Source organism: Lampetra planeri, unplaced genomic scaffold (genome assembly GCF_965212315.1).
Source record: "Lampetra planeri unplaced genomic scaffold, kcLamPlan1.2.h2 scaffold_486, whole genome shotgun sequence".
Lineage (NCBI taxonomy): Eukaryota > Metazoa > Chordata > Hyperoartia > Petromyzontiformes > Petromyzontidae > Lampetra > Lampetra planeri.
The window spans coordinates 17,590-34,533 of record NW_027615309.1 but is presented as its reverse complement, the minus strand read 5'-3'; the positions used below and the strand labels follow the sequence as shown (position 1 = coordinate 34,533).

At 43.2% G+C, this 16,944-nt stretch overlaps 1 protein-coding gene across 1 annotated transcript; it reads left to right on the top strand.

The window, feature by feature from the left end:
- The first annotated feature begins 1,754 nt into the window (after window positions 1-1,754).
- LOC144741257 (pre-mRNA-splicing factor ATP-dependent RNA helicase PRP16-like) lies at window positions 1,755-16,681 on the top strand. The gene is given in 29 exon segments (XM_078623850.1): window positions 1,755-1,860; window positions 1,863-2,073; window positions 2,359-2,546; window positions 2,750-2,893; window positions 2,986-3,154; window positions 3,452-3,570; window positions 3,815-3,888; window positions 3,963-4,118; window positions 4,205-4,366; window positions 4,462-4,510; window positions 4,513-4,568; window positions 5,793-5,828; window positions 5,830-5,912; window positions 6,026-6,163; window positions 6,538-6,724; window positions 7,282-7,467; window positions 7,588-7,728; window positions 7,836-7,946; window positions 8,159-8,275; window positions 8,382-8,489; window positions 8,982-9,094; window positions 9,833-10,041; window positions 11,346-11,500; window positions 11,904-12,059; window positions 12,910-13,044; window positions 13,246-13,371; window positions 13,464-13,559; window positions 14,914-15,035; window positions 16,600-16,681. Coding segments are annotated over 29 exon segments (3,735 nt in total).
- The last annotated feature ends 263 nt before the right edge of the window (window positions 16,682-16,944 follow it).

Sequence of the window (16,944 nt, the reverse complement as noted above, 5' to 3'; positions counted from 1 at the left end):
TACACACACACACACACACACACACACACACACACACACACACCACACACACACACACACACACCACACACACACACACACACACACACACACACACACACACACACACACACACACACACACACACACACACACACACACACACACACACACATAAAATGTTCCCTTTTGGACCTGGCTCAGCAGTGTCTGTCCACACCACTGAGCACAAGGTGGCAGTAATGAGCCAATATGCTCGATGCAAACCGCCGTAAAACAAAACAAGAAGAAGAAGATGCTGCGATAGAAATGGCGGCTCCCGTGTCTGTATACATATGCGTAATATTACGTATACTGAGTGTAATTCTGTTGTGTTTGGTAACTAGAAGACTGAATGTTATTATTTAATTACCAGTGCATATGTTTATTTAGCAGTTTTATCTTTGTGTAAGAGTTTGGTTACCGAAGACGATAAAACGCGGTGTTGAACAGTTAGCATCTGGCCCTGGCAGAACTGCTACCTCGCAGCGAGCGGTTTTTCTCTGTGAGGTATGTTACATTTACTGTCACTGTCATATAGTAGAAGATATATTTTCATTTGTAAAACGCAGTACCAGTCAGCTAGATAAAGGTACAATAGAAAGGCGACACTTTGGGGGATGGACTTGTTTCCCCCCTCAATGTTTCTCTGGCAGATAAGCGTTCTGGTTTGTTTCCTGAGTTGTTTAATAGTTAGAGCCCACTTAAAAGTGAATCATACACACTAAATGTAGGAGATACAGAAGAGACAATAACGAAAAAGTAACCATGATAATAATTGTAATGTACTCTATCTTATAAAAAAAGACTCACTTGCCTTTCTACTGTTTATTGTAGACATGGGATTCTTGGCTCTTTAAAAGGAGCTGGATCTTGAGGAGCCGTTCATTTCAAAGAGCCTTTCCAAAGGATCATTGATATTGTTTGTTTATTAAAACTCAACCAGAGGTTATTAATTAAGAAGGAAATGAGAACATCCTATCAATATATAATTTATTGCTGGGAGTTATGCTGAATTATTGATGTAATTTAATTTGGCTTGTATTCTCATTGTGAACATTTGAGTGAGGTCAAAATTTTCACTATTTTTCCAGGAATACTGAATAACTTTTTTCTTCCAAACAACACATCAAACTGGAAGGACATTAAAAATGTAAATGCAAAACTGTGCTAATCTACCTGGAGTGTTCACCTAAGCTACAAATAGGAGCTTGGTGAGTACAACTCAGACTCACAGGACACACGTGTCACATCAGGGCAGTGTGGACAATTTCCATGGAATAAAACTAATCTAACTGTATAACTGTTTTTCTGCTTCCTGCTTATTGAATGTATGACATTGGCAGTGTTGTACAGGAGGGTAAATGCAGCTATTAAAGTACAGATATACCAAAACAGCACACTAGAGCCACAGCTGATACTTATGTCAGTGACTTTCATTTTGCTTTGATAATTGCGCCTGCTTTCATCCCAGGGAAACAAGAAAATCTTTATTTAAAAAAATCTCTGTGTTTTTGTAGTTCTAGTGTCCAAATTGGAATATTTGGTTGTCATCGGTTTAAAACTGTAGGCAGTTAGACTTGCTGGTTTTGCTCGAAGATACTGTAAGCAGTGGCAGTGATGCTAACCAAAAGATAAAACCTTAATTAGACACAAAACAGACTAGCCGCACCTGTTGTAGCAACACACAGCAGAATCACACATTTGAACTCTTTGCATATGCCCCCCCCCAGATAATGGATGAAGATGATTCCATGCACAGGCTGGAAGGGAGTGATCCAGCAGCCCAAGTTGGGGGATTGATTGTGAAGAAAAAGAGTGCGGCTGCAGAGCCTCATGTTTTCGAGCGCCGACCCCACGCACGTCTCTGTTGGGCTTGGATGTGCTTGCAGCCCAGAAGAGGAAGGAACGTGAGAATAAAGAGCAAGGGGATGCTAGTGATGATCACAGAAAGAAATCAAAAGTTTCCTCCTACAAAGACTGGGAGGAAGGCAAAAGTGATTCTGGGTCAGATGATGAAGATGATGAAAAGAACGGTCACACCAAGAAGGAGAGGTAAGTTCAGAGGCTTGTCAGAATGTTTGTCATGAAATCAGTTCGCTTTTTGTTTTAATAAATGTATTTTAAGATTTACAACTTTGCCAAGGTAATTCTCGTGACAAAAAGTATTGGAAAAGTGAAAAGGGCTGCGGTTATGAGTGAATGCAAATATCTTGACATGTCTTTTGTCCTCATTGGTTTCATCTGCTGTATACTTTGTTCTAATCCTTTTACTCATTGATCAGAACTAATGTAACGGTTCTGGAATAAATCCCTGTATATCTTCTATCTTTCCAGCAGGAAGTATCGTACGACCGGCTCTGAGACGCCCTCCAGCCCCGGAGGGGTCAGTGAAGAGTTCCGTCGACGACACCAACAGAGAGAGAAAGACAGACGTGAGCACGGAGTCTATGCGTCCTCCAAAGAGGACAAAAGCAAAGACAGAGAGAGGAGCAGAGAGAAGGGCAGAGATCGTCGGGGTGAAAGAGGTGATTCGTTAGGGTCACTGCGCCCGTATGTTGTCGTAACAAGTCACTATAATTATTAGTCAGCATTCTTCATTGATGATGGTGAATTTATTGACTGTCTGATTTTATTCAACCTAGAGGAACAACTTAATTTAGACAATAATAGTTAACAGTTAACAGACTTTTAGCTGGTGGGGTCGTTAATGTGTCGATGTCTTTGTCAGATGAGCGAGAAAGCAGCTCCAGTCGTGGCAGCAGTCGCTCATTCCGCAGCGAGAGGAGTGAGCGCTCACAGAGAGATGGATCAGAGCGCCTCAGCCGGGGCAGTAGGCGAGATGAACCCCTCACTCCACAGCATCGCCCGAGAGGTAGTTTTGTCTCATAGTTAAGTTTAAATCTAGTAGTTATCATTTTGTTTGAATGACCTCTGTTGTTTGCTCCTTTTTTTTTTCTTGCAAAGATGCTGTTACGCCCTCTCGCTCCAACTGGGAGGAGGATGACAGTGGTTACGCAAGTTCACGCCAATCCCAATCCCAGTGGGAGTCTCCATCCCCCGCCCCCTCTCAAAGAGAATCGGACCGCTCAGTGCGAAGCCATTCCTCTGGTCGTGAGAGTGAGAGGAGGGACCGGTAACATGCATTTTATACATTATTAACACTTAGCAATTTGTATTTTCTATTTTTTTTAAATAGACTTATTAAATTAACAGTTTCATCAATACTTAAAAAAAAAAGATGTTACCTGGAGTATGAATTCTATTCGTCTGTAAGTAGAAAAACTGAAAATAAATATTTCAAAGTTGATATTGCCACTTATTTTGGCATCTCAAAAAATAAATAAAATCCATGCTGTTTTCTTTGATTGTACCGAATATAGGGGAATCATGTTTGAGGTTGTTTGAAACCGTTGTTTTCTGCTGCACTCAGGTCAGTCAGAGGTCATTACCCCGCTGACACACCCCTGCCTACCCCGTCCTACAAGTACAACGAGTGGGCCAACGACCGGAAGCATTTGGGCTCCACACCGCGTTTATCACAAGGAAAAGGTAACTCTAAAAAAACTCTACTTGTGACAGTAACCAGTATGTAGTTGTAGTGAACCACAATCGAGCTGTGATGGAAATTCAAATTCAAAATTCTTTAAATTCAAAAGAAAGTCAAGCGCACAAAGAAACAGACTTAAAATATACAACTGAAGGAAGAATAAGTGAAACACTTTTGAACTACTATAAGCTATAAGATTGGGAGCAGTTTAAGAACTACTGCTATCGTTTATTTTGTCTACTTCAGGAAAAAAAGATGGTGAGGGGGGAATTGCGTTTGAAAATGAGGGTGAGAAAGAACAATGGGAAGAAGATCAGAAGGTAAGTGACCACATCAGACAAACCCCCTCCTGGCATTCGTCAGTGGATGTCGCTGAGTGTCTGACTGTCTGCAGCAAGCGGACAGAGACTGGTACATGATGGATGAAGGCTATGATGAGTTCCACAACCCTTTTACTTCGACGTCGGATGAATACATCAAGAAGAGAGAGCAGATTCTTCAGAAGCAGACTCAGAAACGAATATCTGCCCAGAAGCGTCAGATTAACGAGGTCCGGTAATAATCCTTCACTCAGCGTGTACTTTGTATTTGTGGGTGTTGGTAGATGTTCCTCACCTGCTTCATTTCTTCTGCCAGGATAACGAGCGGTGGGAAACCAACCGGATGCTGACCAGCGGCGTGGTGCAGAGGCTAGAGGTGGACGAAGACTTCGAAGAAGACAATGCTACAAAGGTTCACCTGCTGGTTCACAACCTGGTTCCTCCCTTCTTGGATGGAAGAATAGTTTTCACTAAACAGGTAAGAATCAAACCAATGAGTATCTGTCATTACTCCATGGGTGTGCAGTCATCTGTGATGTTGAATAATGATGTGCTCTTGTCTTGCTGCTGCAGCCAGAGCCTGTTATTCCTGTGAAAGATGCTACCTCAGACTTGGCCATCATCTCCGAAAAGGCAGTCAGCTTGTTCGTAAGCACCGTGAGCAGAAAGAACGTAAGAAGGTATGTTGGATGGAGGCAAGAACAACTAATCTGACCTTTGAAAAAGATTCAGCTTTGTATTTGAGGTGTATTTTTTGACAGAGATCTTGTCTGATGCTGCCAATCTGATCAGTTTTTGTCCTTTAACGTTTTAATATTTGATATCTCTTGTTGTAAAGCACTTTGAGCTGAATGCGTTTGTGTGAAAGCTACTGTACAAATGGAATTATTATTATTATTAATTTGGTTTGATGGCTGTGCTCAAGTGTGATATAGGAATGATTTAAGAGGAGAGTTTACAACAGTTTAAACTGACCTAAATTTCTCATTGCTAAAGTGTAGTTAGTGAACTTCTAATAGTGTCTATTCGAGAATGTGGTGAAGTCCTAACCCTGGATTTACACCGGCTGCGTGTGCGTTGCGTCTCCGATCCGGCACGGCGCCGGATCAAATACGTTTCCATTCTAGTCAATGTGTCCATTTACACCGACTGCGCTGCGTTGCGTCTCCGATCCGTCTCAGCTCCGTCAGTCCGGAGCGCTGCGTCGAAAATACGCAGAGGTTCTATTTCTGACGGATGCCGGAGCTGAGACGCATAAATTTGGCACAAATTCCATCGAGCGGGGCAGGAAGTCCAACAGAGAAACAAAATAAATATCCGGTTACTTTTCACAATAAAACGCTCGACGTTGACGCCGGATCGTATTTCACACTATTTCATCAGTACTTTCAACACAGTACATTTATTAAGAGTATTTATTTACGAACGAGCTACTTTCCCCTGGTAAAAGCACAAAACACCGAAAAAAAGTCAAACACAAGCAAGTCCGACTCTCCTCTGTGTCTCCCACCCGGAGACACTTGTGTTTCTTCCTGGATTTATCACATATACATGAAGTTTCGCGTGATTATACGTGTTTTCACCGCGCGAACTTGTCGGTCACGTGACTGACGGACCGGAGCCCGCGACGCAGTAGAAACGCATCCGGTGTAAATGGACGGAGCGCGCTGACGGAGCAAAGACGGATCGGAGACGCAACGCAACGCACACGCAGCCGGTGTAAATCCAGGGTAAGATGGCAGCTGATCTTCATGCTCTGCCTCTGAGAAATGTCAACGGGGTTAGTTCGTTCTCGGTCTCCCTGTATGTGTCTGAACCTGCTCAGCTGACTTTTTCCCTGTAGACCAGTAGCAGTCTGGTCCCTGTATGTGAAGAGTAAAGGATGCTGATACAACTCTTCTCAGGCGCAGCACAAACACTGGGAGTTGGCAGGCACCAAGGTTGGGGGACATCATGGGGATCAAGAAGAAGGAGGATGACGAGGACAGTAAACTGGTGGGAGAAGACGGCAAAGTCGACTACAGGTGACCAGTCTTTGAATCTTGATGACTGTCATGTTTTCTTTTCAAAAACCCCAGAGGTCATACGCTGAGGTCATGTCAGTCTGACTGATTTTCTTTTTTTCTCTGCCACATAGGGCGGAGCAGAAGTTTGCAGACCACATGAAAGAGAAGAGCGAGGCCAGCAGTGACTTTGCAAAGAAGAAGTCCCTTCTGGAGCAGAGACAGTATTTGCCCATTTTCGCTGTCAGACAGCAACTTCTAAACATTATAAGGTACTGATGTGCATGTAGACCATTGACACAGGCTTGTCTGGGGTCACAGAATGTCTGAACTATCATGAAATCTAATCCACACGAGGAAGGTTGTACCCTATACCATATAGAAACGTCATTTCTGATATTTTTGGAGTGGGTGCTGCGGTTACTTTTTCAGCTCTCATTTTTGTCTCTACTTGTTTGTTAGATTTATCTTTATAACTTGGTTCTGAAAAGTGCATAAAATGATCATAAAGATGGTAGTAATAATAATAATAATGATATTATGTCTATTATCACTTAAATTTACTCTCCACTGCCAGTTAATGAAGGCAAACAAAAAAAGTCACTTTGTTGGTCTCTAACTCACATGTATCAATGTTTTCCTGCAGGGACAACAGCATAGTGATTGTTGTTGGGGAAACAGGCAGTGGGAAAACCACCCAGCTGACACAGTACCTGCACGAGGATGGATACACCAGCTACGGCATGGTGGGCTGTACTCAGCCGAGAAGAGTGGCGGCCATGAGTGTGGCAAAGAGAGTCAGTGAGGAGATTGGAACCAACCTGGGAGAGGAGGTGAGACAGCTGCGTGAAGCATACGAGTGTAATGTCAGATTCATTTGGCTGTGGATGAACAAATGATGTCTGGATGTGATGTCCCTAGAAGTACATGAATCCTTTAATCGAAATAGTAGACACAAGCACCGAAAGTGACTGACAGTTTTCTTTTGACTTCAAATGATACTCAGAGAGGAAGATGAGACACACACACACACACACACACACACACACACACACACACACACACACACAGACAAATGTATAACGATAGTTTGATAGTGAACATATATGATGTTATGTCAGCTGTTTTGTATAATGTAACCTAAATAAACCATTAATTCATTCACTCATTTTATTTCATTTAGCCTTTATTTAACCAGGAAGTGGTCTTATTGAGGTTAAAACTCTCTTCTGCAAAGTTTCAAAACGCAAAAGTACAGTATTGTAAAATAAAACAAAGTACAGACAACTATAATCCCTTCCTCACTCAGAACATTGGAGTCAGAATCTCCATGATTCGACTCATGAATAAAGACTGACAGTGATACATAACGACCCATGTTTTCATCCAGGTGGGCTACGCAATTCGTTTCGAGGACTGCACATGTGAGAAAACGCTGATAAAGTACATGACGGACGGTATCCTGCTCAGAGAGTCACTGCGGGAGTCTGACCTGGACCATTACAGCGCCGTTATCATGGACGAAGCTCATGAACGCTCGTTGAATACTGATGTGTTGTTCGGGCTGCTGCGTGAGGTCAGTTCACATCACCTAACATCCATCTCATCCACAAACTAAACACAAAGAAGAAGAGATAATGGTCCTGGCGTTCTGGTATCTATGCGTGGTCTCTTGTCATGTCTGTCACCCGACCAGGTCGTATCCCGACGCACTGATTTGAAACTTATTGTCACCTCTGCAACAATGGACTCTGATAAATTTGCTGCATTTTTTGGCAACGTACCGATCTTCCACATTCCTGGAAGAACATTTCCAGTAGACATCTTGTTTAGCAAGGTATGTGTCACTGCATTTTTTGCTTCATCTCTGTCATGGAATCTTTCATAATATAATGTTTTATGTTATGTTCTAATTTCTAATTTGCTGTGTTTTGTGCTGCGCAGACTCCTCAGGAGGATTATGTGGAGGCCGCTGTGAAACAGGCTCTACAGATCCACCTCAGTGGGATGATGGGAGACATCCTCATCTTCATGCCTGGACAGGAGGATATTGAGGTGAGGGGCATGGATTGTTACCACACTACAATGAGATCGCCATTATGATCCAATCACAAATCTTTAGGACAGCTGTGATAAGAGGGTTTTTACATGAGTATCACTAACTGAGATACTATAGGTTACAGATAAATACAGATTGGAGAAGCTTCAACTGATAGATAGATAAAATCAGTTATGTCACATAAAAGTATAATTCTTTGTGCCTGCAGGTGACATCAGATCAGATTGTGGAGCGACTGGAGGATTTGGAGAATGCTCCTGCTCTGGCTGTACTGCCCATTTACTCTCAGCTGCCCTCAGACCTCCAGGCTAAGATCTTCCAGAAGGTTTCTTTCAATAACTGTCTATAATATCACTTTGCTGTACTATATTTCTTTCTTTCTGTTTGGATCTGCTGACTACTGTTTCCTGATCGCCTCATCTTTCTGCTAGGCTCCTGATGGTGTGAGGAAATGCATTGTTGCTACAAACATTGCTGAGACGTCTCTTACCGTCGATGGAATCATGTTTGTGGTGGATTCAGGATACTGCAAACTGAAGGTAATGGAAAGCTTCAACCGAAAGGGAGCGTATCTTCTTACTGCAATAACTTACAGATCGGTGTACTATGCTGTATTCCAGGGGTCACCAACGCAGTGCCTGCAGGCACCAGGGAGCCCCACAGGGACCTTATGAGGTGCCTGCAGGCCTGTTCTAACAATAGCATTGTGATCTTTTTGAAAATGAAACTATTGCAGGAATTGAGAGAAATTGTCATGTGGCAGGTTGAAACTTGAGAATTTCCTACCTTGTTAAATCACTGCTATGATTTTCATAATTCATGCAGTTTTGTTACTTTCAGAAGTGTGTATCAATCTGGTAGCCCTTTGGATGCTCAGTACCTTTGAAGTAGCTAAAGGTTGGTGACCCCTGCTGGAGCCTCTGGCATCGATTTGATGTCGAAACTTGAATGAGGCTTAAGCACCATGATTTTTTTTTTTTTTTTTAACTTTTTCCAAACTGCATTTCTCACATATTTCTGTCTCTTGAAAGGTTTTCAACCCTCGCATTGGAATGGATGCTCTACAGGTTTATCCTATCAGCCAAGCGAATGCGAACCAGCGGGCTGGCAGAGCAGGACGCACAGGACCAGGGCAGTGTTACAGGTAATGAACCTTGTCTGCTTTCATGCGTGCCTTTTCTTTGTCTACACAACCTGGAGCAGGAAAATCTTACTCTCCCTCTCCCAGCGGTGTTTCTGGGAGACCCTGAGTCAGAGGACTTCATGCAGTTTCAGTTTACAGCAGGAGGATTGACATGACCTCGTCCTGCTCCGGCACATAGAGACAAGGCCTTTAAATGCTTTTCAAAATTCAAGATTTTATATTTGTCATTTTTGCACAAACAGTCCATGCACATAGGAATTCATGTGCAGGGCTTTTGACATGCGAAGCAGCTTGGCCACACTCGATCTCAACAGACATACTGGAAGCTCAGATAAGGGTATGAAACCAATATCACAACACATTACCAGTAATAATACATTTTGCATTTGTGCTAGGACATGAAAGCACAGACATTTCAGTAATAAACCAACCTACGTTACCTACACGTACACAGACACGCACACACACACACACACGTACACACACACTGTTCAAGAATCTTCATGCCAAATACAAATACTGTGTCGGAGTATTAATAAATCTAAGTGAGGTTTGCTCTCCACTCAAAGTGACAACTGCCATGAAGTCTGGGTAGTTTGTCTCTGCATAAGGATTCATGTGTTCTTTCTAAAGACGAGTGACATCATTGCATATGGACAACATTTCCTTAACCTTTTTCCTGCTCAGAATAATTGTGGTTCAACTACATGAAGTGCTTGTGTCCTCTTTCTTTCTCAGACTCTACACTCAGAGCGCGTATAAGAACGAGATGCTGACCACCACCATCCCGGAGATTCAGAGGACCAACCTGGCCAATGTGGTTTTGCTGCTGAAATCGTTGGGTGTTCAAGATTTACTCCTTTTCCATTTCATGGATCCGCCACCCGAAGATAACATGCTCAACTCCATGTACCAGCTGTGGATCTTGGGGGCTCTGGATAACACTGGTGGGTAGTGAATAAAGGTACTGTAGGAGTGCTCCTTTCAGACTTTTTATATGGTTAATAATCAAAGTAGTAGAAGTGTTTTAATTTTGTCTGATCAGACTTTGTTTCAGTGTGAAATACTGATATTCTGTCGCATTGAATGTATTCCTCAGTTAAACAGGGACAACAACTAACCATAAAACCACAATGAAACTGTTTGTTAAATTGACACAAATTGAGAACCCGAACCATCAGCATGTTTCCCAGGTTATGGTTTCACTTTTTATCCTCAGTTTTCTGTCATGTAAAGGAATATATTCAAAAATATTCACAATTCAAAGGGGGCAATCAGATCTATTTATTTTAACAATCTGACAGTGTAGTGTGTAGTGGGTGTAGTGACACCTAGTGGTGAGGCTGCAGATTGCAGCTCATCCTCCCATCACCTCTCTTTCTGCCTTAGGAGAATGATTCTTAGTTTTAGGTCAATATAATAAATATTAAGATCCATTTCTGCAAACAGGCCACCCCCCATTGGTCCTTTAATCACTTTCTCATTTGGTGAAAAACACTGGTCCCAATTGGGCTTATTTCGTCTGCATGTTGTACCTGGCCTGATACAGGGCTGAGGAAATAAGTCATCATAAGTCAAGAAAAATAAAGTTGGTGTATCTTCAGAAGCTCAGCGCTGTGTTGAGCCTCAACATGGTGCTGCTGCTGACATCACAAACACAGGCAGAGCTGCCTCTCTAAAGGCTGATGCACACACGGCAAACACACCTGGACGAGGAAGTTGTGGGTTTAGCCAGCGGAGTAATTGCCTAGTAACTGATCCCGTGTTTGATTTGACTGTTCGGGCCTCATTTCTGTCTCATCCCCAGCCAGATTCCAGAGGATTTAGGGATTTGGGGATAAGGGAGGACTTTTGATGACTCCCTGTAGGGTGTGTTAACAGCAGATAATCTCTGATTAAGGCTTACCTGCCCCAAACTGGCTGCTCTTCTTTCCTGCTTCTCCTCCTTTATAAGCTTCTTAGACTCGTCTAATCATTTAAATCAGAACTGGCAAAGTTTTTTGATCTTACTCTTTTTTTTTTTGGTAAGTATCCTCGACTGTCAGCAGTTTATCCTCCTCTTTTACAGCAGCAGACAAATAAGTGTCATATTATATTCCTTATTCTTCTTCAAGCCATCAGGCCTTTAAAGGAAAAGAAGCTTACCACTTGTCTTGTACTTGTCCCTGCTTCATTCTTCACCTCTCTTACACTTGTCCCCCCCCCCCACACACACGCACACACACACGCGCACACACACACACACTCTCAGGTGCTTTGACACCGACTGGGCGCATGATGGTGGAGTTTCCCCTCGACCCAGCTCTGTCCAAGATGCTGATCGTGTCCTGCGACATGGGATGCAGCGCAGACATCCTCATCATTGTTTCCATGTTGTCAGTGCCAGCCATCTTCTACAGACCAAAGGTACGAGTCATTTCAAATTTATTCATATGGCGCTATACTATATGTATATTATATGTACTCTACAGGCTACAAATGAACATTTTTATTTGTATGTCTTCATTTTCTTTCATTCATTAATTTTTGATAATTAATGTAATTCCGCACTGTCTAAATTTATATAAAAAAAATCCTGTGTGCTCCCTACTCATCAGTCAGAAGTGACTTTGACAAGAAGAAAAAAAAAACTGCCTTCAAGCAACAAGACAATGATGTGGACATTTGCTGATGTTACTACAGTCCAGTAGATAGTGACATGAATGTTCATGGAAAATTGGTGGACATCTGAAGATGGTGCTAAATGTTTCTGTATCGGACACAAATGTGTGAAAAATTCCAATCCGACTCCATCTGTGTGTGTCTGCAGGGTCGTGAGGAGGAGAGTGACCAGGTCAGGGAGAAGTTTTCTGTTCCAGAGAGCGATCACCTGACGTATCTCAACGTCTACATGCAGTGGAAGAACAACAACTACTCCAGCATCTGGTGTAATGATCACTTCATCCACACCAAGGCCATGCGAAAGGTGAGCACACGCCGACACCAGATTGGAACTTGTCGTTCATTTGTTCCACTCGATGAAGCTAAAGGTGCAATATGCAACGGTTCATTCATTCACTCACCTTCTCCGGGAGCTGATCCCAGCTGTCAACGGACGGGTCACCAGCTCATCAGGGCCACATGAAGGACACACAACCTCTTACTATAAGTTGACAGTGCTAACCATTGTCCACCATGTCGCCCAATATGCAACATGTATGTCTTAAAATGCTTAAAATGATTTTTTCTGCATGTACTTGTTTCCAACAATTTTAACATCCATTTTAAAATCTATGATTCATGTCGCCGGTCATGTCACCCTTTTTCTGTTATACAACATCATTTTTGTTTATTGTATTCCAGATTAAAGCTCAGCAGCAGCACAGCGAACCTTTGCAAGTAACTTACTAGACTGTTGGCAGAAAACGACCGTCCTAAAAGTGATTTGTGAGTGGGACATGATGCCGATCTTGACAACACGCTGACTTTCAGTTGTAAACTGGGTACAACTTAGTAAAGCAAACAAAGAAAAACGCTGATAACTGGAAGAACTTAAACACAGCGGCAAGATTCAATCAGAGCGACTCAGACAGACGCAGAAGTATAAACGTTTACGTCGGTGAAGGGCGTTCGTGTAGTAGTGTAATTCAACACAGAAGCATACATCCAAAAGGCTAAATAAACCAAGCCACACTGATCCGGTTGTTGATCTCTGTCAGCATATTTGTGCTGTGACACTCACCAGAGTAGCAGTGAGACCACCGGTGGCTGTGTGCTTACAAGCTGCCAACGAATCAGGCCCGACTGAACTTTTGCCGGTGTGTGTCGCGGTGCAGGTGCGGGAAGTGCGCTCGCAGCTCAAAGACATCATGGTACAGCAGAGGATGAACCTGATCTCCTGCGGCTCCGACTGGGACGTCATCAGGAAGTGCATCTGTGCTGCTTACTTCCACCAAGCTGCCAAGCTCAAGGTATTTGAGCGCATACTACTCCGTTAACGTGTTCCATCTAACCCCAGTTGGTTTGTGGCAGATCTGCTTTGAGCAGCAGTAACATCTGATATCGTGACGATACGATGAAGGGTCAACAGATGACTGACAATCATGGAGTGATCTGTTTCACTCTGACGTTCAGTGACACATCTTTGATTCATCGTGCGTCTTTGCTCACAGGGCATCGGTGAATATGTGAATGTGAGGACCGGAATGCCATGTCACCTCCATCCCACCAGCTCTCTATTTGGAATGGGCTACACACCCGACTACATCATCTACCACGAGCTGGTCATGACCACAAAGGTAAAACAAACATTGGCAGAACTGAGGCTTGTGTCGTTCTAATAATGTGAAGATGTGTGTTGTGGTTTTCTAACTGGTGTTTTGTTCAACAGGAGTACATGCAGTGTGTGACAGCAGTGGATGGAGAGTGGCTGGCAGAACTGGGGCCCATGTTCTACAGCATCAAACACGCAGGGAAAAGCAGACAGGTAAGACGAAACCCAGCTGGTGATAGGTTATAGATTTGTTCACGGACTGGACGTGGAACACAGTCGGCCTCAGTTTGATCTGTTGTCATGTGGTGTACAGATGCCCCAAGAGATTAAAACAAGGTAAGAGTAGAGTTATTTTATTGATTCCATGAGTGAAATTTTCATGTTACAGCAGCAAACATTGAGGTAAAAAAAAGCAAATCTCATCTAACTAAACTAAAACTTAACATATTGGCAAATACAAATGAGGGCAAATATACAGATGTGCAATTTTAGTGCGAATGTAGTGCAGTTTTTAAACGTAAAGAATATGAATGAGCAAAATACTATGACAGATGAGTAATAAATAGATCCATATATATGTGTACAGTTTTTATGTAGTGGATTTGTCATTTGACGGCAACAAAATGGGTGAGAATCCTAATAATAAACAATAATAAACCCATTTTAGCTGTATTCCATACTCCTAAATGCCAGATCAGTATTTCATAATATTCGTCTGTTTGTGGGAGCCTGTCCACATATCGATTTTCTATTTTTGCAACTATTTAAAAGGGTTAAATCTTATTTCATTTGCAGAGCTGAGCCCGGCGCATTGATTCACTCAGGCCCTCATTTCGCTGCTGTCTCTGTGGGAAAAAAAAACAAAAAACCAATATGTGAATAGGACACTTTGCTTTGTATCTGAGCATTTACTCTGGAAAACCGTCGTCACAACTCCATTTGCTGACTGATGAGGATAAAGACCCTGAGCAGCGGATTAAAGTCGCAGCAGTATCTGAAACAAAACAGCAGCAGGACGGGATTTTTCGGGAGTTCCTGTGGGACAGCAGTGAAAATCCACTCCTGTCACCTCCTCCTTTGTAGTACCCCAGCGGAAAGGAGCGGTTGTTCCGTTTGTTGTCCCATAACCTCAGTGCTTTGTTTACGGCGCTCCTCTGTGTTGTTTTAGTTGTGTGACTCGCTGGCGAACATAGGGGATTGTTTAGCAGCAAAAGAGGAACATGTTTCCCTCAGGAGCCGGCGGAAAGCAAAACAAAGCTATAAGGAGCAGGAATGTTCGGCTTTCCATTCATCAGAGGGATGCAAACACAGCTTGGAGTGTGTTCTGTTGTTGCTGCGAGGAAAATGTACGGTGTATGTGTGTGTGCGCGCGCAACACCTCAACACACCTCAGTCGCTATCAACCAAACGTTTGAAGGTTCTGAGTCGACTCTGGGCCAAGATGGGTCGCGTGTTCTGACCCAAGTGGAGACAACAGCCAATGACAAAGGGGGGGGGGGGGGTTGGGGTAGGGTCAAAAGTATGATGTAATATCAAAACAACTCTCTCCCTCCGCCCACGTCTCCAGGAAAACCGTCGGCGGGCCAAGGAGGAGATCACCAACATGGAGGAGGAGATGGCCCTGGCTCAGGAGCAGCTACGAACACGGAGAGATGAACAGGAGAGGAAGAGCGGCAACAGCAGTGTTAAGTGAGTCAGCAACCGGCACACAGAGGCCTCCTCCAGCAACGACCCCCCCCCCCCCGGCCCTCATTTTCCTCACACAGTCAAGATAGAAACGTTTAATTTACTATTTCACTGCCAATCCATAGCTACACCCCCTCCCTCCTCTGTCTCTCTCTCACTCTTCATGATGAGCTTTTCTCACCTCTGGTCCCTCCAGACGAGACAAAAAGAAATAATATTGACTCCTGGCTGACCCCCATTACTGCAGCAATTTGAATTGGGCCTTCGCCGCGCACAGAAAAGAAGAAGGGAACGTTCATTTTCAAATTAGACCAAAAAAAATTAATTTCACACCCATTTTCAGGCTTTAAAGAGAGAAATAAGGTTATAAAGAGCGATTAAAAGAAGAAAAAAAACCTTGTATTGTTAATTAATCAGCTGGTTTATCTACGTTTGTGTGAGGAATCTGCTGGAAATAATCACACTCCAGGAATGGGATTAAGAAGTCGATTTAAGCGGAAAGTTGGACGTGGGATAATGAATGTCGCCTGCTCTCCCGGGGTCTCTGACGCTGTCTTTGTCCTCGCCAGCATCTCCTCCTTTTCAGCGCCGTCCCGATGAAATACTTTGTTACGTGCACCTTTACCTGTCCTCGTGCTCCTGCACAGATCAATAATGTGCTAATCAGCTGATGGGCCGAGACAACTTCTTCATGTATTCTTGGTTTTATATCATAAAAACAACAACAATAATATGATCAACTGTATTTGTACAGCACCTTTCATTCAAACAGGGCAACAGACGAGATTAAACAAGATCAAATTTATAAAAAGAATATTGACGGAATCAGGAGTGCAGAGGTGTCACGTGATGAAAAAACATTTAAAGAGCTGGTTTTCCTGATGGACGTGTGTTACATTAATCCTTTTTCACAAATCTAAATTTGTTTTATACCCGCATCAGGATGTAATGTGTTTTCATTTTCAAGTTTTTCCATTCATCCTTCTTCATTTTCTATCAAATAATAATTATTATTATTATCATTATGTAGTGAAGCAATGTCCCAAACTCACATCAGGAAATAGTTTGAAGCACAAAATCACTTCTAGACATCCCTTCAGAGCTATTACGCACAAGCACAACTTTTAATTCTGTGTTTATTTATTTGTTGACAGCGCATATCAACAAATATTCGTACTAGAGTGAGGAAAGATGGAGACAGTGTTGAGGAAGCAATCAATGTAAGGGCAATATGAGTATTACCACATAGAAACACATTCTGTTTGTGTACATCTGTACGTTTCCTTTGAAGCTCACGTACAGAGGGAGCAGAGACACGTGGGTGTGGGGTGGGGGTGCAGGTCTCAGAGGTGTGGGCGGTGTCAGGGTGTCAAGCTTGCAGCAATTGAAGATGATATATTGTGTTGTCAGACGCTTCAGCTCCCAAAACTGTTTAGCAGATTGCAGTTTTACTCTCAATCAGACCAGCTGCTCACGTTCATTCTCACACTAGCTCCTCTTCCCCTTCAAATGTCGCAGCACAACAAGAAAAGAAAACGCTCGTAACACCTTTGTTTTCCTGTTTCAGGGTGCTGAAAATCTGCACACCAGGGAGAAAGGAAGAGACTCCCATGACGCCCAGACGCACGCCGTCACGCTTTGGACTGTAGAAGGTGTTCAGGCACACCGACGGAACACGCGCACAAGTAAAGACGCTCCTGCCATTTGTCCAGAACCCCCCCGCTCCCCCGCTGCAGTTCACATACAAACCACTAGAGAGAGAACTTGTATAAGGCACAAGACTCAGCCTGGCTCATGGAAACGCCTCCGCTCGTCAGTCGTTCCCTGACAGAGGATCACTGTGTCGCTTCAGTGTAGTCACTACTAATTAGAACTGAACAACGCAACCAGTCCAGGTTTCTAGAAGTTTCTG